Genomic DNA, 16,906 nt, shown 5'->3' with positions numbered 1-16,906 from the left:
TTAGCTGCAGGCCTGGGATGTTTGCAGATTTCTCCTTTGACTGAAATTTCAGTGTGAACATAGGAGATCACTTCCAGTTCTCTGCTGCACAAGTTAAAGTGTAGAATTCAGAGCTTCCTGTTGGCTTGCTGGACTTGTTCCCACCTCTCAACTGGATCGGCTTTGGTGATGTGATGTCCTGGCTTTCTTTCTCTGCCCCTCTCTCGCTGTCTGGAGTGCTACATTTTAAGCTAAAGTCTCTCACATTTAGCTTCTGTTGGGGGACATAGATATTTCTCCCTGTGGTGACCGACAATGGCCAAGGATGTGGCTACTTCACACCTTTTTTTGTTTCAGAAGAACCCATTCAATTCAAAAATGTCTCTTGATGGGTTCAAGAAGGGTGTAATTGACATCTCTTAGATTTTGAATGCATCATTTATCCTTATTGGACAGTAGACACTTTGAATATACAAGGCCAGGTCTTTTGACCTTCAGTGGCCATTTTGAAACGCATTGTCACCTTTTTATAGTCCATTTTTATATCTCTCAGGTTGAGATCTTGCATTTTCAATTGCTGCACTGTACGTGAGCATACACGGGTGAAGAGGAAGTTCTGAAAACATTTTTATCACAGAAATCTAGACTGATGAACTGTCACGCAACTATTGTGTACTCTGTGTTATACTGGTATGAGCAGCCTCAAACTACAGCACAAAGATATCGATAATGTCGAGAAATGGTGAACTTAAAGGTCGATTTAAGGCTGTCAATCGAAGTTCAGAGAAGAGCAGCTCCCTGACTATCCTGCCTTACGTCTGACATTCACGTGACCTATGACTGTGTTGTACACACTGTAATAAGGAGCAACAGAGTCGGTACAAAAACAGAGGCTGCTTTTAGGAACATAGCAACATAGAAGCTAGAGTAGGCCATTCGATCCTTCGAGACTGCTCTGCCATTCAATTAGATCATGGCTGATCATCTACCTCAACACCACATTCCCACGCTATTCCCATATTCCTTGATGTTATCAGTATCTAGATATCAATCGATTTCTGTCTTGAACATTCGCAATGATTGAGCTACCACAGCCCTCTGGCCTCGGCAGTTTAAAAGATTCGCCACCCTCTGAGTGAAGAAATTCCTCCTCATCACAGTCTTAAATGGACAACCCTTTATTATGACACAATGTTCCCTGGTTTTAGACTCACCTGCTCGGGGAAGCATCCTATCTACAACCACTCTGTCACACCTTGTCAGAATTACAGATTGATTAATTTTAGCACTCCATGTTTAGAAAGAAGAAAGCATGGGGTCGATTTGACAATACGGGGTAGTGTTAAACAAATGACAGAGAATCAGAAGCCCATTTTATATCTGTTCAGATTTTAATTTTCATTGACTAATAGCCATCAACGGTTTTACACTAGCCCAAAAAGCCAAAATCTATCTCAATGTGCATTTATTCGGCGCGTTTCAATTCTCCAGTGCATTCCAATGCGCCTTAAGAATGTTGGATTGCATTTTCAGGAGCAACTATCGCTTTTAGGATGCAAACACGATCGACATTTTGCACCCAGCTAGATCCCATCAACAATCACCGAAATTAATAAGAAATTCTCTTATTTTGGGGGTGTAAGGTCAAATAAGCAAATTCAAAAGAATATTGCTGAAACAGTTTTTGAATGAGTGGATGATCAATTTATCACAAGGCCCCTCCATTTCCATCTCTGTAATGGGGCCTGATGCATGCTACTTAAAGGTGGCCATTTAGGAGCAAACTTTGGAAGGACTGATTTGTACACACAGACAGCATTGAGAAACTGAGATAAGTGGACTTTTGTTCATCAAACGTTGGCTCTATCTATCCATCACAGATCTATATAAAATTTCAATCACTGTCCTGAAATTTTCAATCGGTGCAGCATCCACTACCCTATGAGGTAAAGAGTTCTAGATCTCTACTACACTTTGAGTGAAAATGCCCTTTCTGATTTCAAGCCTAAACCGCCCAACTATATTGTAATATTGTGTCCTCTTCTTATGGAATCCCCCATTAAAGGATATAGATTTTCTTTGTGCACTCTATCGAATCATGCTATCGTTTTGTGCATTATGCTAGATCAAGCATCAACCTACTGAAATCAAGAAACTATAAGACTCATTTATGCACCCTGTCCTAATAATTTAACCCTTCAAGTACCAGTATCATTCCTGTGAATCTGTGAATCTGTGCTGTACCCTCTCTAAGGCCAATATCGCCTTCCAGAGAAAGCCCTGAAAGCATCATCCAGATGAGGTCTGAGCAAGGCTCTGTAAATGGAAGCATCACTTCTTCCCCATTGTGTTTCTGTAAAGGCCAATGTTTAATTAGCATTTCTAAAATTATTTTTTTTCACTTGCACACTAGCTTTTACTGATTTATGTAAAGAAATGCCCAATCTTCTTGCTCCACCTCAAATTTTATATTTACACCATTAAGGAAATATTTCATATTGGAACCAAACTCTATTACCTCCCACGTTCCCTCATTAATCCATCTTATATCGCTTTTCATACTTGTTTAATCTGTCCGTGCCCCTTTGTAATTTATTGTTTCCATCTATACTAGTTACAGTCCCTCCTAACGTAATTTTCAAAGTGGACATACAACTTCCTTCATCGAAGTCATTGATAGATAATGAAAAGTAAAGGCCCTGGTAAAGATCCCTGGGGAACATCAATCTTCACATCCCAACGATACGAATGCATTCCCTTCATTCCCATTCTTTACATCTTGCCTCCCAACTAATTACCAACCTATGTCATAAGGTTGACTCCAATTCTGTGCGCTTTTGTCTTCACTCATAAAATATTGTGTGAAATGATAGGAAATGCCTTCCTGAAGTCCACATAGACTATTCGATCTTTACCATGTCAATGACCTCATAAAATAGTCAAAAATATTATTCAAATGTAAGTTATTTCTTTAAAAATCTTTGCTGAATTCCTCTGCTCATTTCATATTTGATCAAATGCTAAGTCGTGCTGCTCGTGATAATAGATTCCAGTACGTTCCTTACAAGTAAAATTAAAGTGACATATCTACAGTTACCTAGTTTTCCCCATTCTCCTTTTTTAAATAATGAAACGATTTTCTGATTTTCCCAATTCAGAGACACAATTCCCTAATCTAGAGAGCTGGAACACACAAAAAATCATTCGGGGAGTGGTTATGATGGAGAGAAAGGTAAGAAATGCGATGGACTATATTCAGAATCAATGGGCAGCCATGGGTTAGAGAGAAGGAAAGAGAATAGGAGTGGATACGTAAAGGATTAACGGTGCATTTTATAATTTCAATTATTTAATAAATTTCCAAATGAGTTTTAGGGGATATTTCGCTGCTTTCTTTAACTCTTCTCTGAATTTACTCTGCGTCCCAGCATAAATACACGTGTTGGTACAACAGCTAAATAGCTGAAGCATATATCCGCTTTCCTGCAGAATGAACCTGGGGTCAGTGAAATTGGAACCTGCGAAGTAATTACCGTTTGTAAATCGCACATACAACAAATTTATAACATACATCATCCATAACAGGATGAAACTGCCTGATATAGAGAGCAGTAATATGATGGATTTTCTTCGGCTCTCCATCTCTGGGTCACTCTGATTCTCTCCATTGCTGTGGGTCCGGAGTCTCCTGCGGCCTTTACTGGCCGCTAGAATGTGTCTGATGGTCTGCGCATTGAGCAAAAGAATCAGAAAGAAAGGTACACATGGGGTAAGAATGCGGTCTTGCCAGTCAAACGCTGCCCAAGCAGGTGAAGTGTAATATATCAACTTTATGCTGCAAAACAACGGCACACTGTTTATTATGTACAACGGTTCATATATAAAATAACAGGGAATGTTTTTTAAACAGCTCAGAGCACAGACCATTCCTATAACCACAGCTGCCGTTTTCTCAGTGCAATATTTTGTTTTCAGCTTCTGGGAGCAAATGGCCACACATCGATCACAGGTAAAAGTGACCATTAACCAGACTGAGCTGGTTCTGGCTGCGTAAGTTAGAACGGCTCGAGTACTGCAGGCCGGAGTGATGGTCAGAAAACAAACAGGGAAATAAATACCACGAATCTGATTCAATATTACCCCAGTGAAAATGACCAGGATATCCGACACTGCCATGGATATCAGGTACCGTGTGATACATCTAGAGAGGCCACATCTTCCTCGAGACAGGATCACAATGCTCACCAAGTTAGCTGTAAGGAAGAGAGAACGGGATAAGTACGAATAAATGTGTCACTGAAACATTGAATTTCTTACTGTGATACATTTCCTGGAAGAAAGGCACCTTAGAAAAAGACCTGTAAAATAAATATGTAACTTTATACAGAACTGTGATTCGTTAAGCAATGACTTGTGCAATGAATCCCTTTCCGTAATAACTTACCTACAATAATCATACCCTAAGCAAAGATTTGTACAATAAATCCTCAATGGAATACCTTCCTATCACATCGATGCCTTAAATAAAGTCTCGTGAAATGAATACCTCACTGTAATACCTTGCCAGAACAATTTAACCTTAAGGAAAGACTTGTACGTAAATATCTCAGTATAATACTTTACATAGAACATCAATCTTAAACAAGGACTTATGCACTAACTAAATTACTGTAATACCTTACCAGAAAGATCAATACCTGAAAAAGGACTTGTACAATAAATACATAACTGTATTACCATTTGAATAACATCGATACCTCGAATGCAAACTTATGCCTTACATAGCGAAGTTCAATGCCTTACCCACAACAGCGATAGCTGCAAAAACCGGATAGTAAATGGCAAATACGAGACCAGTTACTCGAGCGTGCATTTCAGCAAGACGTACTGTGATGAGGAAGCCACACGTGCTCTGGGGCACTTTCAAATGATCCTCTATTTATATCTGATGTTCACGCCAGTGAGACATTCATGTTGCATCATCATTAATGTTCCTTGCAGTATGCTGCACAAACAAATTAAGGCAGTCATTTCCACACTTATTCATTGTTGTTATAGCAGGGAACTTTCACAGATTTGTATAGTCAAACTCAGAATGTGTAGTATGATATTGGTACCATTTCTTTAAAGAAACTGAAACCATTATTATTGACTGGCAATGGTGGAACCGGACCCCACAAACTGGGGAATTCCAAGTTTCAATCGACTATTGATGCTGAGTTAGGCGGTCCAATGGGCGTTTCAAAAGGCCAAACCGCCCCTTTTGATGCGACTCGATAAATCATATAAGTTCCACCCCCTTATAGTCGTTCGTCCATCCCTAAACAGAAACTTCTGTTGCCTAGATACCGGGTGGAGGCACGTTTAAACTTAGATAATACAGCCCACAGTAGAATCTTCTGTGACACTCAGTCTAGACTTACACACGAGAAATGATCCTGGACTGGAGTCCTTGAAACTGCTGTCACCAGAGGCAAACCCTGCAGGAAAGAGAAGGGATACAAAGTGAAGCTGCAGTCACCCAGTGCGGGTGATGAGTGTCCAAACGTGAACTGATTCATTACAAACTGTTCTTGTTAAATATCTAACTTCAACAACTGTGTTCAGCGAGTTTACATTAATTCTGAATTCGCACTGGTGTGGGTTAGCTGATGAAATCAGCTGAGGGAATTTTATTTCATTGTAGCTGTGGAAACTTGGATGGGGGGTTGGTGGTGATTTACAAAACGAGATTATTCGTTACAAAGTATACAATCTATTCTACGTTTTGTGATAATCTCAATCTTTAGTCAACCAAGTTATCACAATGAACATGCAGCGTGTTTTATGAAATCAAGACACCAATTTCTGCTGACACCGTTCCAGCTGGAATTATGATGCACACAGAATATGGAACTCAAGCTTCACAGTCTGAGGCCACACCGTTGGGGATAACCTCCACCCTCCTGCACTGCAGTGGCTGAACATCTGGCTAATCCTCTCTCAGTTATCTGTTGTTATGTTTGATTTTAGGGATAGCCTCCATCCCATGGGAATGCAATGAATGGACTGTCGACTGATCCTCTCTCAGTTATTTGCTGTTCTGCCCGATTTTAAGGTTTGCCTCTGAAAGGGAGTTCAGTCACCCTCTGATTCTGCGATAGATCACACGAGACTCAAGCGCTTTGTTTACCGGTTTATTTCAAGCATATGCAGGGGAGACCGTACACATGCAAGATGGTGTACGCACTCTCAGAATATTTCCAAAAATATAATTCTTATACTATTTTACAGATAACAGCTCATTTGCATTTACCAATCATTCTGTTACACAGTCTTCTCTCCATTATCTCTATCCAGTTGTGTCTACTTGTACATAGCTAGGTTACCCTATTACCTTCTAAGCAGGTGCACATTATACTATCCAATCATTAGCAAGGCACGTACACATGAAACTTTCACCCTTGTCTTCTTTATGTCAGACATGACTACTCGTGGTTCATCAGGCCTTCTCCTTTGTTCACTGCTACTTGTCCTTTTCCCTTTTGCCTCACCCTTCTGTCCCCTCCCCCGACCTTTCGCCTCCCCATTCAGTCACACCCCCCGCCTCCGACCTTTTTGGCCCTTGGCCCTCCCCAAGTTTGCCAAATACCTGTATATTGATGTGCTCAACTCTCTTTGCTGTCTGTCACTCATTGATACTGGCCAGGTATCGAGCTTAGGTGTGTAAAGGCAATTGACTACACCGTCGATATGGGTTGGTCCTACAGAAAGGGCTCATGAACTACCTTTTTAATCCCCGAGTGCTCGTGCCCCCATATGACTGGTCTCACCGCATGTGTCATTCTAACCCTGTGGATTAAGCACGTCAAATACACGACCATCACTACTTGGGAAATAACCAAGATGTGGGAGGCGATCCTGGCCCAGGCTGGTATCTGTATGTTTGAACCCCAATTCCATAAGTCCTCCCACCATGTGGTGTCATTGATCTGCTCGACCTCTTCTTTCAGTTCTTCGGTCTGTTGTTGTAAGGTGTAATACACCTTATGTACCCCTCAAGGATGGCTGTGAGGTATGGGGGTAATGGTGGGATAGAGTATGAGAACTGTCTCAAGTACTGCATGAGGTTTTCTTTCATGCTGTCTGTGACCTGCAGACTGACATTTTCCCTTTTATATATCTCCACCAGTTCTACCTTTCCCACTCTTGCTGGTACTTGTGGATGTATACATACCAGGCGATTAGTTATACAGGATCGGTTGTGTCCGTACTGATATTGTTGTTGTGTTGTAGTGAGACAATATCTCCCTTTCCCCACGTATGCCACATTGGTCGGTTCCATCACTGCCCGTATTGCTTCCATTGTGAAATTGACTGCTGCATTAAACCCAGATTGGGCCTCCCCGGTTCTATATATATCGGGTGCAAACACACTACGGCAGGGGCTCCTATACTACACCTAACTAAAGTAGTACTTATCATTTTCCCTCTAATTCTATGGCATATGGCGGTATATTGATATTTTATGTAATAATCTTCTGTTATTACCCTGATGTTCGCTACTTCGTATAGGATTTTACTGTGTATTGATTCTGGTATTACTGGAATTGCCAAGACCACACCTATCATAAGGCTGTTATTGACAATACATCTTTCATCAGTTTTATACACATGTGTTAAACCTCTGAGATGGCCACCAGTTAGGTCCTGGTTGTTTCTGGTGACGAGATAAGTTAGATCAGTGGGTGTTTGATATCCACAGGAGAATTTCAGCCTCGTGGAGCTGTCTCCAGCACTCCCGAGTCTGCTCAAGAATCCAAGATCCATACCTGCTGCAGACATAGTTCCTAACCGCATCCACTTTGATGTAGTGCCTGTCACCAATTAGTTCATTAATGGTATGCGCACGACTCTTAAGTACCACATCAGGCTTTGGTCCATACTGAGCTGTCCACTCTGGATCTGTTGTCCCTGTCTGAAGTAGCGTTCGGACCTTTTGTTCCACTGTGGCCAGATCAATAGTATTTACAACTGATGTTCCTGTGTTAAACAGCGTGGTGGCATCATTCAATAGGCTACGTTTCCGTCGGTACCTCCCCTGTGCGGGGACTGCACCACTTGGTCACCGCCCAGCGCTGAACCAAGATGCCTCTGTTATTACCTGTTTTAGTAATGCTTTATACATTGTTTGGGTTTCCACCAGAAACCACTGGGATGATTTAATGTCAGAAATATTTAGGACAATGGGTACCAGCTCATGGTGTACATTATCATGCAAAGCCTTTCTAGTTTTTGTCAGCACTAGCCCATTCTCTGGCCCAGGCTTTAGTGTCAGACAAGGGAGCAGGGTGGGGGTGGGGGGGGGGGTCGTTACTTGTGTCCTTGGTGTCGATATCTCGCTTGTTAAACCAACTGTAGGGTTTTACGAGTTCCCCGTCCATTCCTCTATGGAATATAATCTGATGGCTGTTGGATGGCCCAAGCCTTCACTGATCTCCAGTCCCAGGAGTATTAGTATAGTAGATACCATTCTATTAGATATAATGGGCCTTCCAGTCGTCACTGGTCAGCCGTGATTAAATTCTTCCAAACAAAAATCAGTCAGTTACATGTTTCAGCTGCGTCCAGTGTTTCCAGCGTCCCTTCCCTCCAATGTCCACACAGGCACAATGTCGCTGGTTGTGATTACCCTGTAAGGTCCTATCCACATAGGCACAAATCCTGGTTTTCTCAGCATAACTTTGACCATTACTTTGTCTCCCACAACAGGCACATTTGCCTGTTTCTCTTCCAAGTCTGTTTCTAAATAACCTCCTGCCTCCGCTCATGCGGCTGTCTGCACATCTCCTTCAAAAATCTTTTAACCCTTTCTCTTGCGAGTCCTGTTTCCTCACTATCTGCGACAACATCCCTTGGCAAGCTCATCGCCCTTCCCGTCATTACTAATGTCTTTAATTTTCCTGATTATTGTTAAGTTCTTGGAAATTCCACACTATATTAATTTAACTGTTTGAATTCTAATTTCACCATTGTTTATCCCCAGAATCCCTTTATTAGCACTTGAATCAGCCCTATCTCATTGCCAATTCCCATTAATTAAAATTCTATTTCATTTTGAACCCTGGACAACCTTTACAATCCAATATTCATAATTCCTTAAAACAGAAATCAAACATTCCCATTTGATTCCAGGTATTACTATATATTGTTTGTATTTTTTTCTCTATCTTAGGTGACATTTTAATTCCTTAAAAGTAACTTGCTAAATTACACTGGACTTTTGACATCTCAGATTATTCCAAATTCAAATAACAGTGTTGTTGGAGGGACAGGATTTACTAATGTTCCATTTAATATCTCCCCAAAAGAAACATTGTGTTTTATAGTTAGGAACCACCTAGACTGTTTTTGTTTTGTTGTTTTCTAAACGTTGATGGTCCTCTTAAATGTCGGATAAATTTTCTTTTCAGTGCTTTAAACAACCACTCATATCAATTTAATTTTGTTTATCGATTCCAATTTCTTATGCCCAGACTTGGTGACATTTTTTTTACATTAGGGACAGAAGAGCTTGCAACTATCTCTCCTTCTGAAGCACTTTGTCTCCTTGATAAAGATAGCTGCAGCAAGGTTAATTTCTTTGCGTGTCTTCAAGGAGCAGAGCAAAACATTCTCAGCTCCGTAGCTTTACGTAACCCTTTTTTTCCCGACTGAAAAGAACTGAACTCCATTTTAAACTGTTGTTTTTATTGGTATCCTTCGGTTTTTAAAACAACAAAATCATTAGTAACATTATCAACTTCAAAGGAAACCATCTCCATTAGAGAAGACAGTATTTTAGATTAAACTCCCATTGTTTCCAAACTTTTAGCATTTTTATAAGAGGTTTCTAATCCAAGGATTTGTTTAGAGACCAAGATGATTCCAAATTTCAGTTCACGGCAATAAATATTTAAAAGTTTTTATCAACTTAACAGGTTAGTTAACCTTAATAGGATAAACTTAATTCAGACTTATTAACATAATATTTATTAACTACACACAGAACAGAATAGCACGTGCTTTATTTTTGAAACGATAGGTAAATTACGTCATTTTCCTTATTCTTTCTTCAGGCGCCTTTTCAAATGACTGCAATAAAACCAAAAAGTAAAGAAAAAGTTATTTAACATTCTTGCAACAAAATATTTAACACCAGCTTCTTATACAAACTTTAATCTTTCGCATATCGCCTTTACTTTTTCACTTCCCCTATATTGACTGGGACTCACTTAGTGCAAATGGGATTGGATGGGGCAGAATTTGTAAGGATCATTCAGGAGGGCTTCTTGAAACAATATGTAGATAGTCCACCTAGGGATGGGGTCGTACTGGACCTGGTATTGGGGAATGAGCCCGGCCAGGTGGTCGAAGTTTCAGTACGGGAGCATTTCGGGAACAGTGACCATAATTCCATAAGTTTTAAGGTACTTGTGGATAAGGATAAGAGTAGTTCTCGGGTGAAGGTGCTAAATTGGGGGAAGGCTAATTGTAACAATATTAGGCAGGAATTGAAGAATTTAGATTGGGGGCAGCTGTTTGAGGGTAAATCAACATCTGACATGTGGGAGTCCTTCAAATGTCAGTTGATTAGAATCCAGGACCAGCATGTTCCTGTGAGGAAGAAGGATAAGTTTGGCAAGTTTCCAGAACCTTGGTTAACGTGGGATATTGTGAGCCTCGTCAAAAAGAAAAAGGAAGCATTCGTAAGGGCTGGAAGGCTAGGAACAGACGAATCCCTTGAGGAATATAAAGACAGTAGGAAGGAACTTAAGCAAGGAGTCAGAAGGGCTAAAAGGGGTCATGAAAAGTCATTGGCAAACAGGATTAAGGATAATCCCACGGCTTTTTATACATATATAAAGAGCAAGAGGGTAACTAGGGAAAGGGTTGGCCCACTCAAGGACTGAGAAGGGAATCTATGTGTGGAGCCAGAGGAAATGGGTGAGGTACGAAATGAGTACTTTGCATCAGTATTCACCAAGGAGAAGGATTTGATGGATGATGAGCCTAGGGAAGGGAGTGTAGATAGTCTCAGTCATCTCATTATCAAAAAGGAGGAGGTGTTGGGTGTCTTGCAAAGCATTAAGGTGGAAAAGTCCCCAGGGCCTGATGGGATCCACCCCAGAATACTAAGGGAGGCAAGGGAAGAAATTGCTGGGGCCTTGACAGAACGCTTTGCATCCTCATTGGCTTCAGGTGAGGTCCCAGAGGACTGGAGAATAGCCAATGTTGTTCCTTTGTTTAAGAAGGGTAGCAAGGATAATCCAAAAAATTATAGGCCGGCAAGCCTTAGGTCAGTGGTAGGGAAATTATTAGAGAGGATTCTACGGGACAGGATTTACTCCCATTTGGAAACAAACGAACTTATCAGCGAGAGGCAGTATGGTTTTGTGAAGAGGAGGTCGTTTGATTAATTGATTAATTGACTAATTTGATTGAGTTTTTTGAGGAAGTGACGAAGATGATTGATGAAGGAAGGGCAGTGGATGCTATCTATATGGACTTCAGTAAAGCCTTTGACAAGGTCTCTCATGGCAGACTGGTACAAAAGGTGAAGTCACACGGGATCAGAGGTGAGCTGGCAAGATGGATACAGAACTGGCTCAGTCAAAGAAGACAGAGGGTAGCAGTGGAAGGGTGCTTTTCTGAATGGACGGCTGTGACTAGTGGTGTTCCGCAGGGATCAGTGCTGGGACCTTTGCTGTTTGTAGTATATATGAATGATTTGGAGGAAAATGTAGCTGGTATGATTAGTAAGTTTGCGGATGACACAAAGGTCGGTGGAGTTGCAGATAGTGATGAGGATTGTCAGAGGATACAGCAGGATATAGATCAGTTGGAGACTTGGGTGGAGAAATTGCAGATGGAGTTTAATCCGGACAAATGTGAGGTAATGCATTTTGGAAGGTCTAATGCAGGTAGGAGGTATACAGTAAATGGCAGAACCCTTAGAAATATTGACAGGCAGAGAGATCTGGGCGTACAGGTCCACAGATCACTGAAAGTGGCAACGCAGGTGGATAAGGTAGTCAAGAAGGCATATGGCATGCTTGCCTTCATCGGTCGGGGCATAGAGTATAAAAATTGGCAATTCATACTGCAGCTGTACAGAACTTTAGTTAGGCCACAAGCATATGCCGGGGAGACCGTACCCTTACAATATGGCATACAAACTCCCCAAATAGTTCCAAAAACTTTCTTATACCATTTTACAACAGCAGCTCGTTTGCATTTGCCAATCATTCTGTTACAAAGTCTTTTCTCTGCTCTCTGTCCAATTGCGGCTGCGTGTACATAGCTAGGTTACCCTATTGCATTCTAAGCAGGTGTACATTATACTATCCAGTCATTAGCAAGGCACGTACACATGAAATTTTCACCCTTGTCTGCTTTATATCAGACATGACTACTGGTGGTTCATCAGGCCTCTCCTTTGTTCACCTTTACTTGTCCGTTTCCCTTTCATCTCCCCCTCCAGTCTCCATCCCCTGAGACTGCAGTGCATGAGCTGTAGGCTGATCCTCTCTCAATTATCTGCTGTTATCTGCTGTTTTATTTGTGTGTTCTCCTTAGTGATATCAGGTGGAAAATGAATGTTTTTTTTCTGATACGGTGTTTCCCTGTTCTGTAAATTTAAGCCGACTATCAGATGGGGTAAAGTCCATTGCACTCACTGACTGCTAGCATGCTGAGTTCCTGACAGAATTTGCCAACAATTGGAAATGGGAAGTCGAAGGTCAATCTGTCAGTTCAGCTTTCTCTTCTACTGAAGCTCTATCATTCTCACCCTCACTCTCTTTCCATATTTTTATCTCCCTGACAGTTTGCCTCTGTTGCTCTCTGCCTCTCTCCACCCGCCTCCTCTCTCTCTCTCTCTCTCTCAACATCTCTTGCTGTTTCTCCAGTTGTCTCTCTTAGTATTTTTTTTACTCCTCCTTGTCCCCTTTCTCTCTTTCGAACAGGTATTACAGCATGATAAAGCACACATTATAACCAAAGTTACATATGTATACACATATACACCAGATGCATTTTTAAGTTTTGAAGCTTCTGTGAGCCATTTACGTGTTTCCAAGTGTAACCTGCTGCTTTTTCACTGTTTTCCTTTTGTAATAAAGGCAGGTCCATGGATGCTCATCAATCTCCATCCGGCCGTGCTTCTGCAGTTCAGTGCCTTCGAAGTAAGGCCGAAAGTCAATAAACCAGATGAGAAGAGTTAACGTTGGGCATTGAAGGAAATTGTGAATTGTATTATAAAAGGAACTTATTGAACTTGTCGTGGACACGTTTCCACTGATGGAGGATGAAACAGAAAGCCAAGCTAATGTTTATAAAACGTGGAAAAATTCATGCTACTAAATGAGATAAAGGGCGATTAGATCTAGAATCACCATAAGGAAGCTCAGAAGACATTTCGAATGCAAGGGTAAATAGACCAATGGTTTTCTCTTAATCAAAACATCACTAGAACCACAGAACCATAGAAAATTACGGCACAAAAAGAGGCCACTCAGCCCCTCATGTATATACCAGCTGAAAAAAAAAGCCGTTCATTCTAATTCCACCTTCCAGCATCTGGTCCATAGCCTTACAGGTTACAACACTTCAGGTACAGGTCCAGAGAGCTTTTAAATGAGTTGAGGATTTCTTCCTCCACCACCAATCCGGACAGTGAATTCCAGACATCCACTACTCTCTGGGTGACAAATTTTTTCCTAGTGTGCCCTCTAATCCTTCTACCAATCACCTTAAATCTGTGCCCCTCAGTAATTGACCTCTCTGCTAGGGGAAACATGTCCTTCCTGTCTACTCTATCTAGGCCCCTCATCATTTTGTACACCTCACGTAAGTCACCCCTCAGCCTCCTCTGTTCTAAGGAAAACAACCCTAGCTTATCCAACCTTTACTCATAGCTGCAATTTTCAAATTCTGGAAACATTCTTGTAAATCTTCTCTGTACTCCCTCCCGAGTAGTTATGTGCTTCCTATAATGTGGTGACCAGATATACTCCAGCTGTGGCATATCCAACGTTGTATATGGTTCAGGCATTACATCTCTGCTTTTGTATACTGTACCTCGGCCAATAAAGGAAAGCATCCAAGATGCCTCCTTCACCACCTTATCGACCTGTTCTGCCACCTTCATGGACCTGTGGACAAGCACTCCAAGGTCTCTCACTCCCTAACCCCTCTCAATGCCTTCACGTTTATTTTGTATTCCCATTCTTTGTCGGCCCTCACCAAATGCATTACTGCACACTTCTCCAGATTGAATTCTATTTGCCACTTTCCCTCCAATTCAACCAAACCATTGATCTGGAGTCTACAGCTATCTCTTCACTATCAACGACATGGCCTATTTTTGTGTCATCTGCAAATTTCCCAATCATGCCTCCCACATTTAACTCCAAATCATTAATATATACCACCAACAGGAAGGGACCCAACACTGAGCCCTATGGAATGCCACTGGAAACTGCCTTCCACTCGCAAACACGTCCGTCGACCCTTTGTTTCCTGTCACTGAGTCAATTTTGGATCCAACCTGCCAGATGCCCTATATCCCGTGAGCTTTTACTTTTCTGACTAGTCTTCCATGTGGGAGCTTGTTAAATGTCTCACCCTAACATCCATGTCGATAACATCCACTGTACTACCCTCATCAATCCTCCTTGTTACTTCTTCAAAGCATTCAATTAAGTTCGCAAGGTACCATCTTTCCTTACCAAATCCATGTTGGCAGTCCCTGATTAATCCGTGCATTTCTAAGAGACAGTTTATCCTATCTCTCAGAATTGATTCTAATAAGTTGCCCACCACCGAGGTCAGACTGTCTGGACTATAATGATTTGGACTATCCCTTGCACCCTTCTTAAACTATGGTACAACGTTTACAGACATCCAATCCTCTGGTACCTCGCCTGTATCTAGTGAGGATTTGAAAATGATGCTCAGTTATTTTCTCTCTGGCTTCCTTTAACAGTCTGGGATACAATCCATCCGGTCCTGGTGATTGATCCACTTTCAAGGATTTCAGACTGTCTGGTACTTCTACTTACATTATGCTTATCATATCTAATATTTCACTCCTCTTTAATTACAATGTCTGCATTATCCCTCTACTTTGTGAAGACAGAGACAAAGTACTCACAAAGAATCCTTGCTTCATTATAACTGGGAAAAGGAAATTAGGAACAGGTGTATGTCATCCAGCAACCACAAACCTGTCTTATTGTTACATTAGATTATGACTGATCTGTAACTTAACTATACTTTCCCATCTACGTTCCATATACCACTGTAAACCTTGCCTAACAAAATCCATCAATCTGTTTTGAATATTTCATTTGAACCGCAGGCTCAACAGACTTTTATGAGAGAGGGCTCCAGACTTAGGATCAAAGAATCATACATCACAGAAAGAAGAGATTCAACCCATCGCACCTGTGCTGGCTCTGTAAAATAGCTACTAATTATTTTCCTCTTGGCCTCCAAATGTTTCTGTTTAAGAATATATCCATCTCTCTCCAGAAAGGTCCGATCGAATCTGCTTCCAACAGTCTTCGAGGCAGTGTTTTCCATATCATACAGGTCGTTGTGTAAAATAATTTCTGCTCATCTCTTTCTCTGTTTTGCCAACTAACTTAACTTCTAATATTTGAAAAAAAATGTATTTTAATGTTAAATTTGAGAGAAGCAGACAGACGTGTTGGAGGGTGTTGTTTTGTGTTTCAGCAACTGAATTCAGTTTTGCAAGTCGAAGAGAAAGCCTAGGTTTGTAGAGCAGGGCATCAGGAATGTCAGAAAACGTAGGACAGAAAATGAGTTAAAGTCGTAGTGTACCTGACTCATGATTGGCATCCTTCAACATGTGAGAGATGATGGGAATGCAGCCTCAGAACATCTGAACTTAGATGAGATGGTCTGCTGCACACTGTTGATGGCTGAACAAGCTGATTATGGAATGGCAACATCTGCCACAACTGCCGTACATGGAGTTGTCCTTTGCTGCAGTGCTGTGGGGTGATCTCTGCTGATGCTTTGTTTGCGGGGCTCTCATCTGCTTTGGAGATTCTGAAACCACAAAGTGATGAATTCCTGCGCATAGCTTTTGCCACCATTCGTACCGGTTCATATAGCTACATTTGTTTTTGCCACGATGGGCACAGAAATGTGTTAAATGTAGGTAGCAGAATTTGGTAAATTGTGGTTTCCAGGTTAATGTAAGCTCAGGAGATCAGTTATAGGAACATTAGAACAGAAGGAGGCTTTTTATCCATTGAACCTGTTCCGCCAGTTAATAAGATCATTGCCGAGCTGCGATCTAACTCCATATACCCGCCTTTTCCCAGATCCATAATAACTTTGGTTAACAAAAATGTGTCAGAGTTCATCAATTGCCATTTGTGGAGGAGATTTCCAAACCTCTACCAAGCTTTGCCTGTAGAAGCATTTCTAGCTTGACCTAGAAAGGTGTGGCTCCAAAGTTTAGATTACACCATCCATTAACCCTCCTTTAAAGGGAAGCAAGGGAAGATATAGCAGAAGCTCTGACCATCATTTTTCGATCCTTTTCTGGCTTCTGGCATGGTACTTGAGAATTGGAGGGCTGATAACGTTATACCACAGTTTAAAAAGCCAGGAAGAATCATGGGTATGGTTCTTTCTGAATACTTGGCATCGATCTTCATAAATGAGTGGGACTATGCAGACATTGTCATTAAGGAGGAACAATATAAAATATCAGGCAGCATAAATATAGTACAGATGAAATATTAAGGGTTTTGGTATATGTGAATGCACATAAATAGTCAGGTCTGGATGAAATGCTGCTACGTTCCAGGCAGCTAAGAGAAGCAAGGGATGAAATAGCAGAGACTCTGGCCATCATTTTCCAATCCTC

At 41.3% G+C, this 16,906-nt stretch overlaps 2 protein-coding genes across 2 annotated transcripts in view; one reads left to right on the top strand and one right to left on the bottom strand.

Annotated features, from left to right (window-relative positions):
* LOC137348767 (zinc finger protein 850-like) overlaps positions 1–16,906 on the top strand; it is a 546,053-nt gene that overhangs the window by 444,055 nt on the left and 85,092 nt on the right. The window lies entirely within an intron of this gene.
* On the bottom strand, positions 3,325–4,852 carry LOC137348430 (probable G-protein coupled receptor 139). Its single transcript, XM_068013740.1, has 2 exons — positions 4,783–4,852; positions 3,325–4,232 (listed from the first exon to the last, which is right to left on the bottom strand). The coding sequence occupies exons 1-2, from the start codon at positions 4,850–4,852 to the stop codon at positions 3,325–3,327; spliced, it is 978 nt and encodes a 325-aa protein (XP_067869841.1).

The sequence above is a fragment of the Heterodontus francisci genome, chromosome 34, assembly GCF_036365525.1.
Source record: "Heterodontus francisci isolate sHetFra1 chromosome 34, sHetFra1.hap1, whole genome shotgun sequence".
Classification (NCBI taxonomy): Eukaryota; Metazoa; Chordata; class Chondrichthyes; order Heterodontiformes; family Heterodontidae; genus Heterodontus; species Heterodontus francisci.
The sequence above is the reverse complement of the archived record's forward strand: the minus strand, read 5'-3'. Positions and strand labels throughout refer to the sequence as shown.

Coding starts and splice junctions, on each gene's coding strand:
- LOC137348430 (XM_068013740.1), bottom strand. CDS start 4,852: ATGCACGCTCGAGTAACTGGTCTCGTATTTGCCATTTACTATCCGGTT. Junction 4,233..4,782: donor TGCAGCTATCGCTGTTGTGG/GTAAGGCATTGA, acceptor TCTTCCTTACAG/CTAACTTGGTGAGCATTGTG.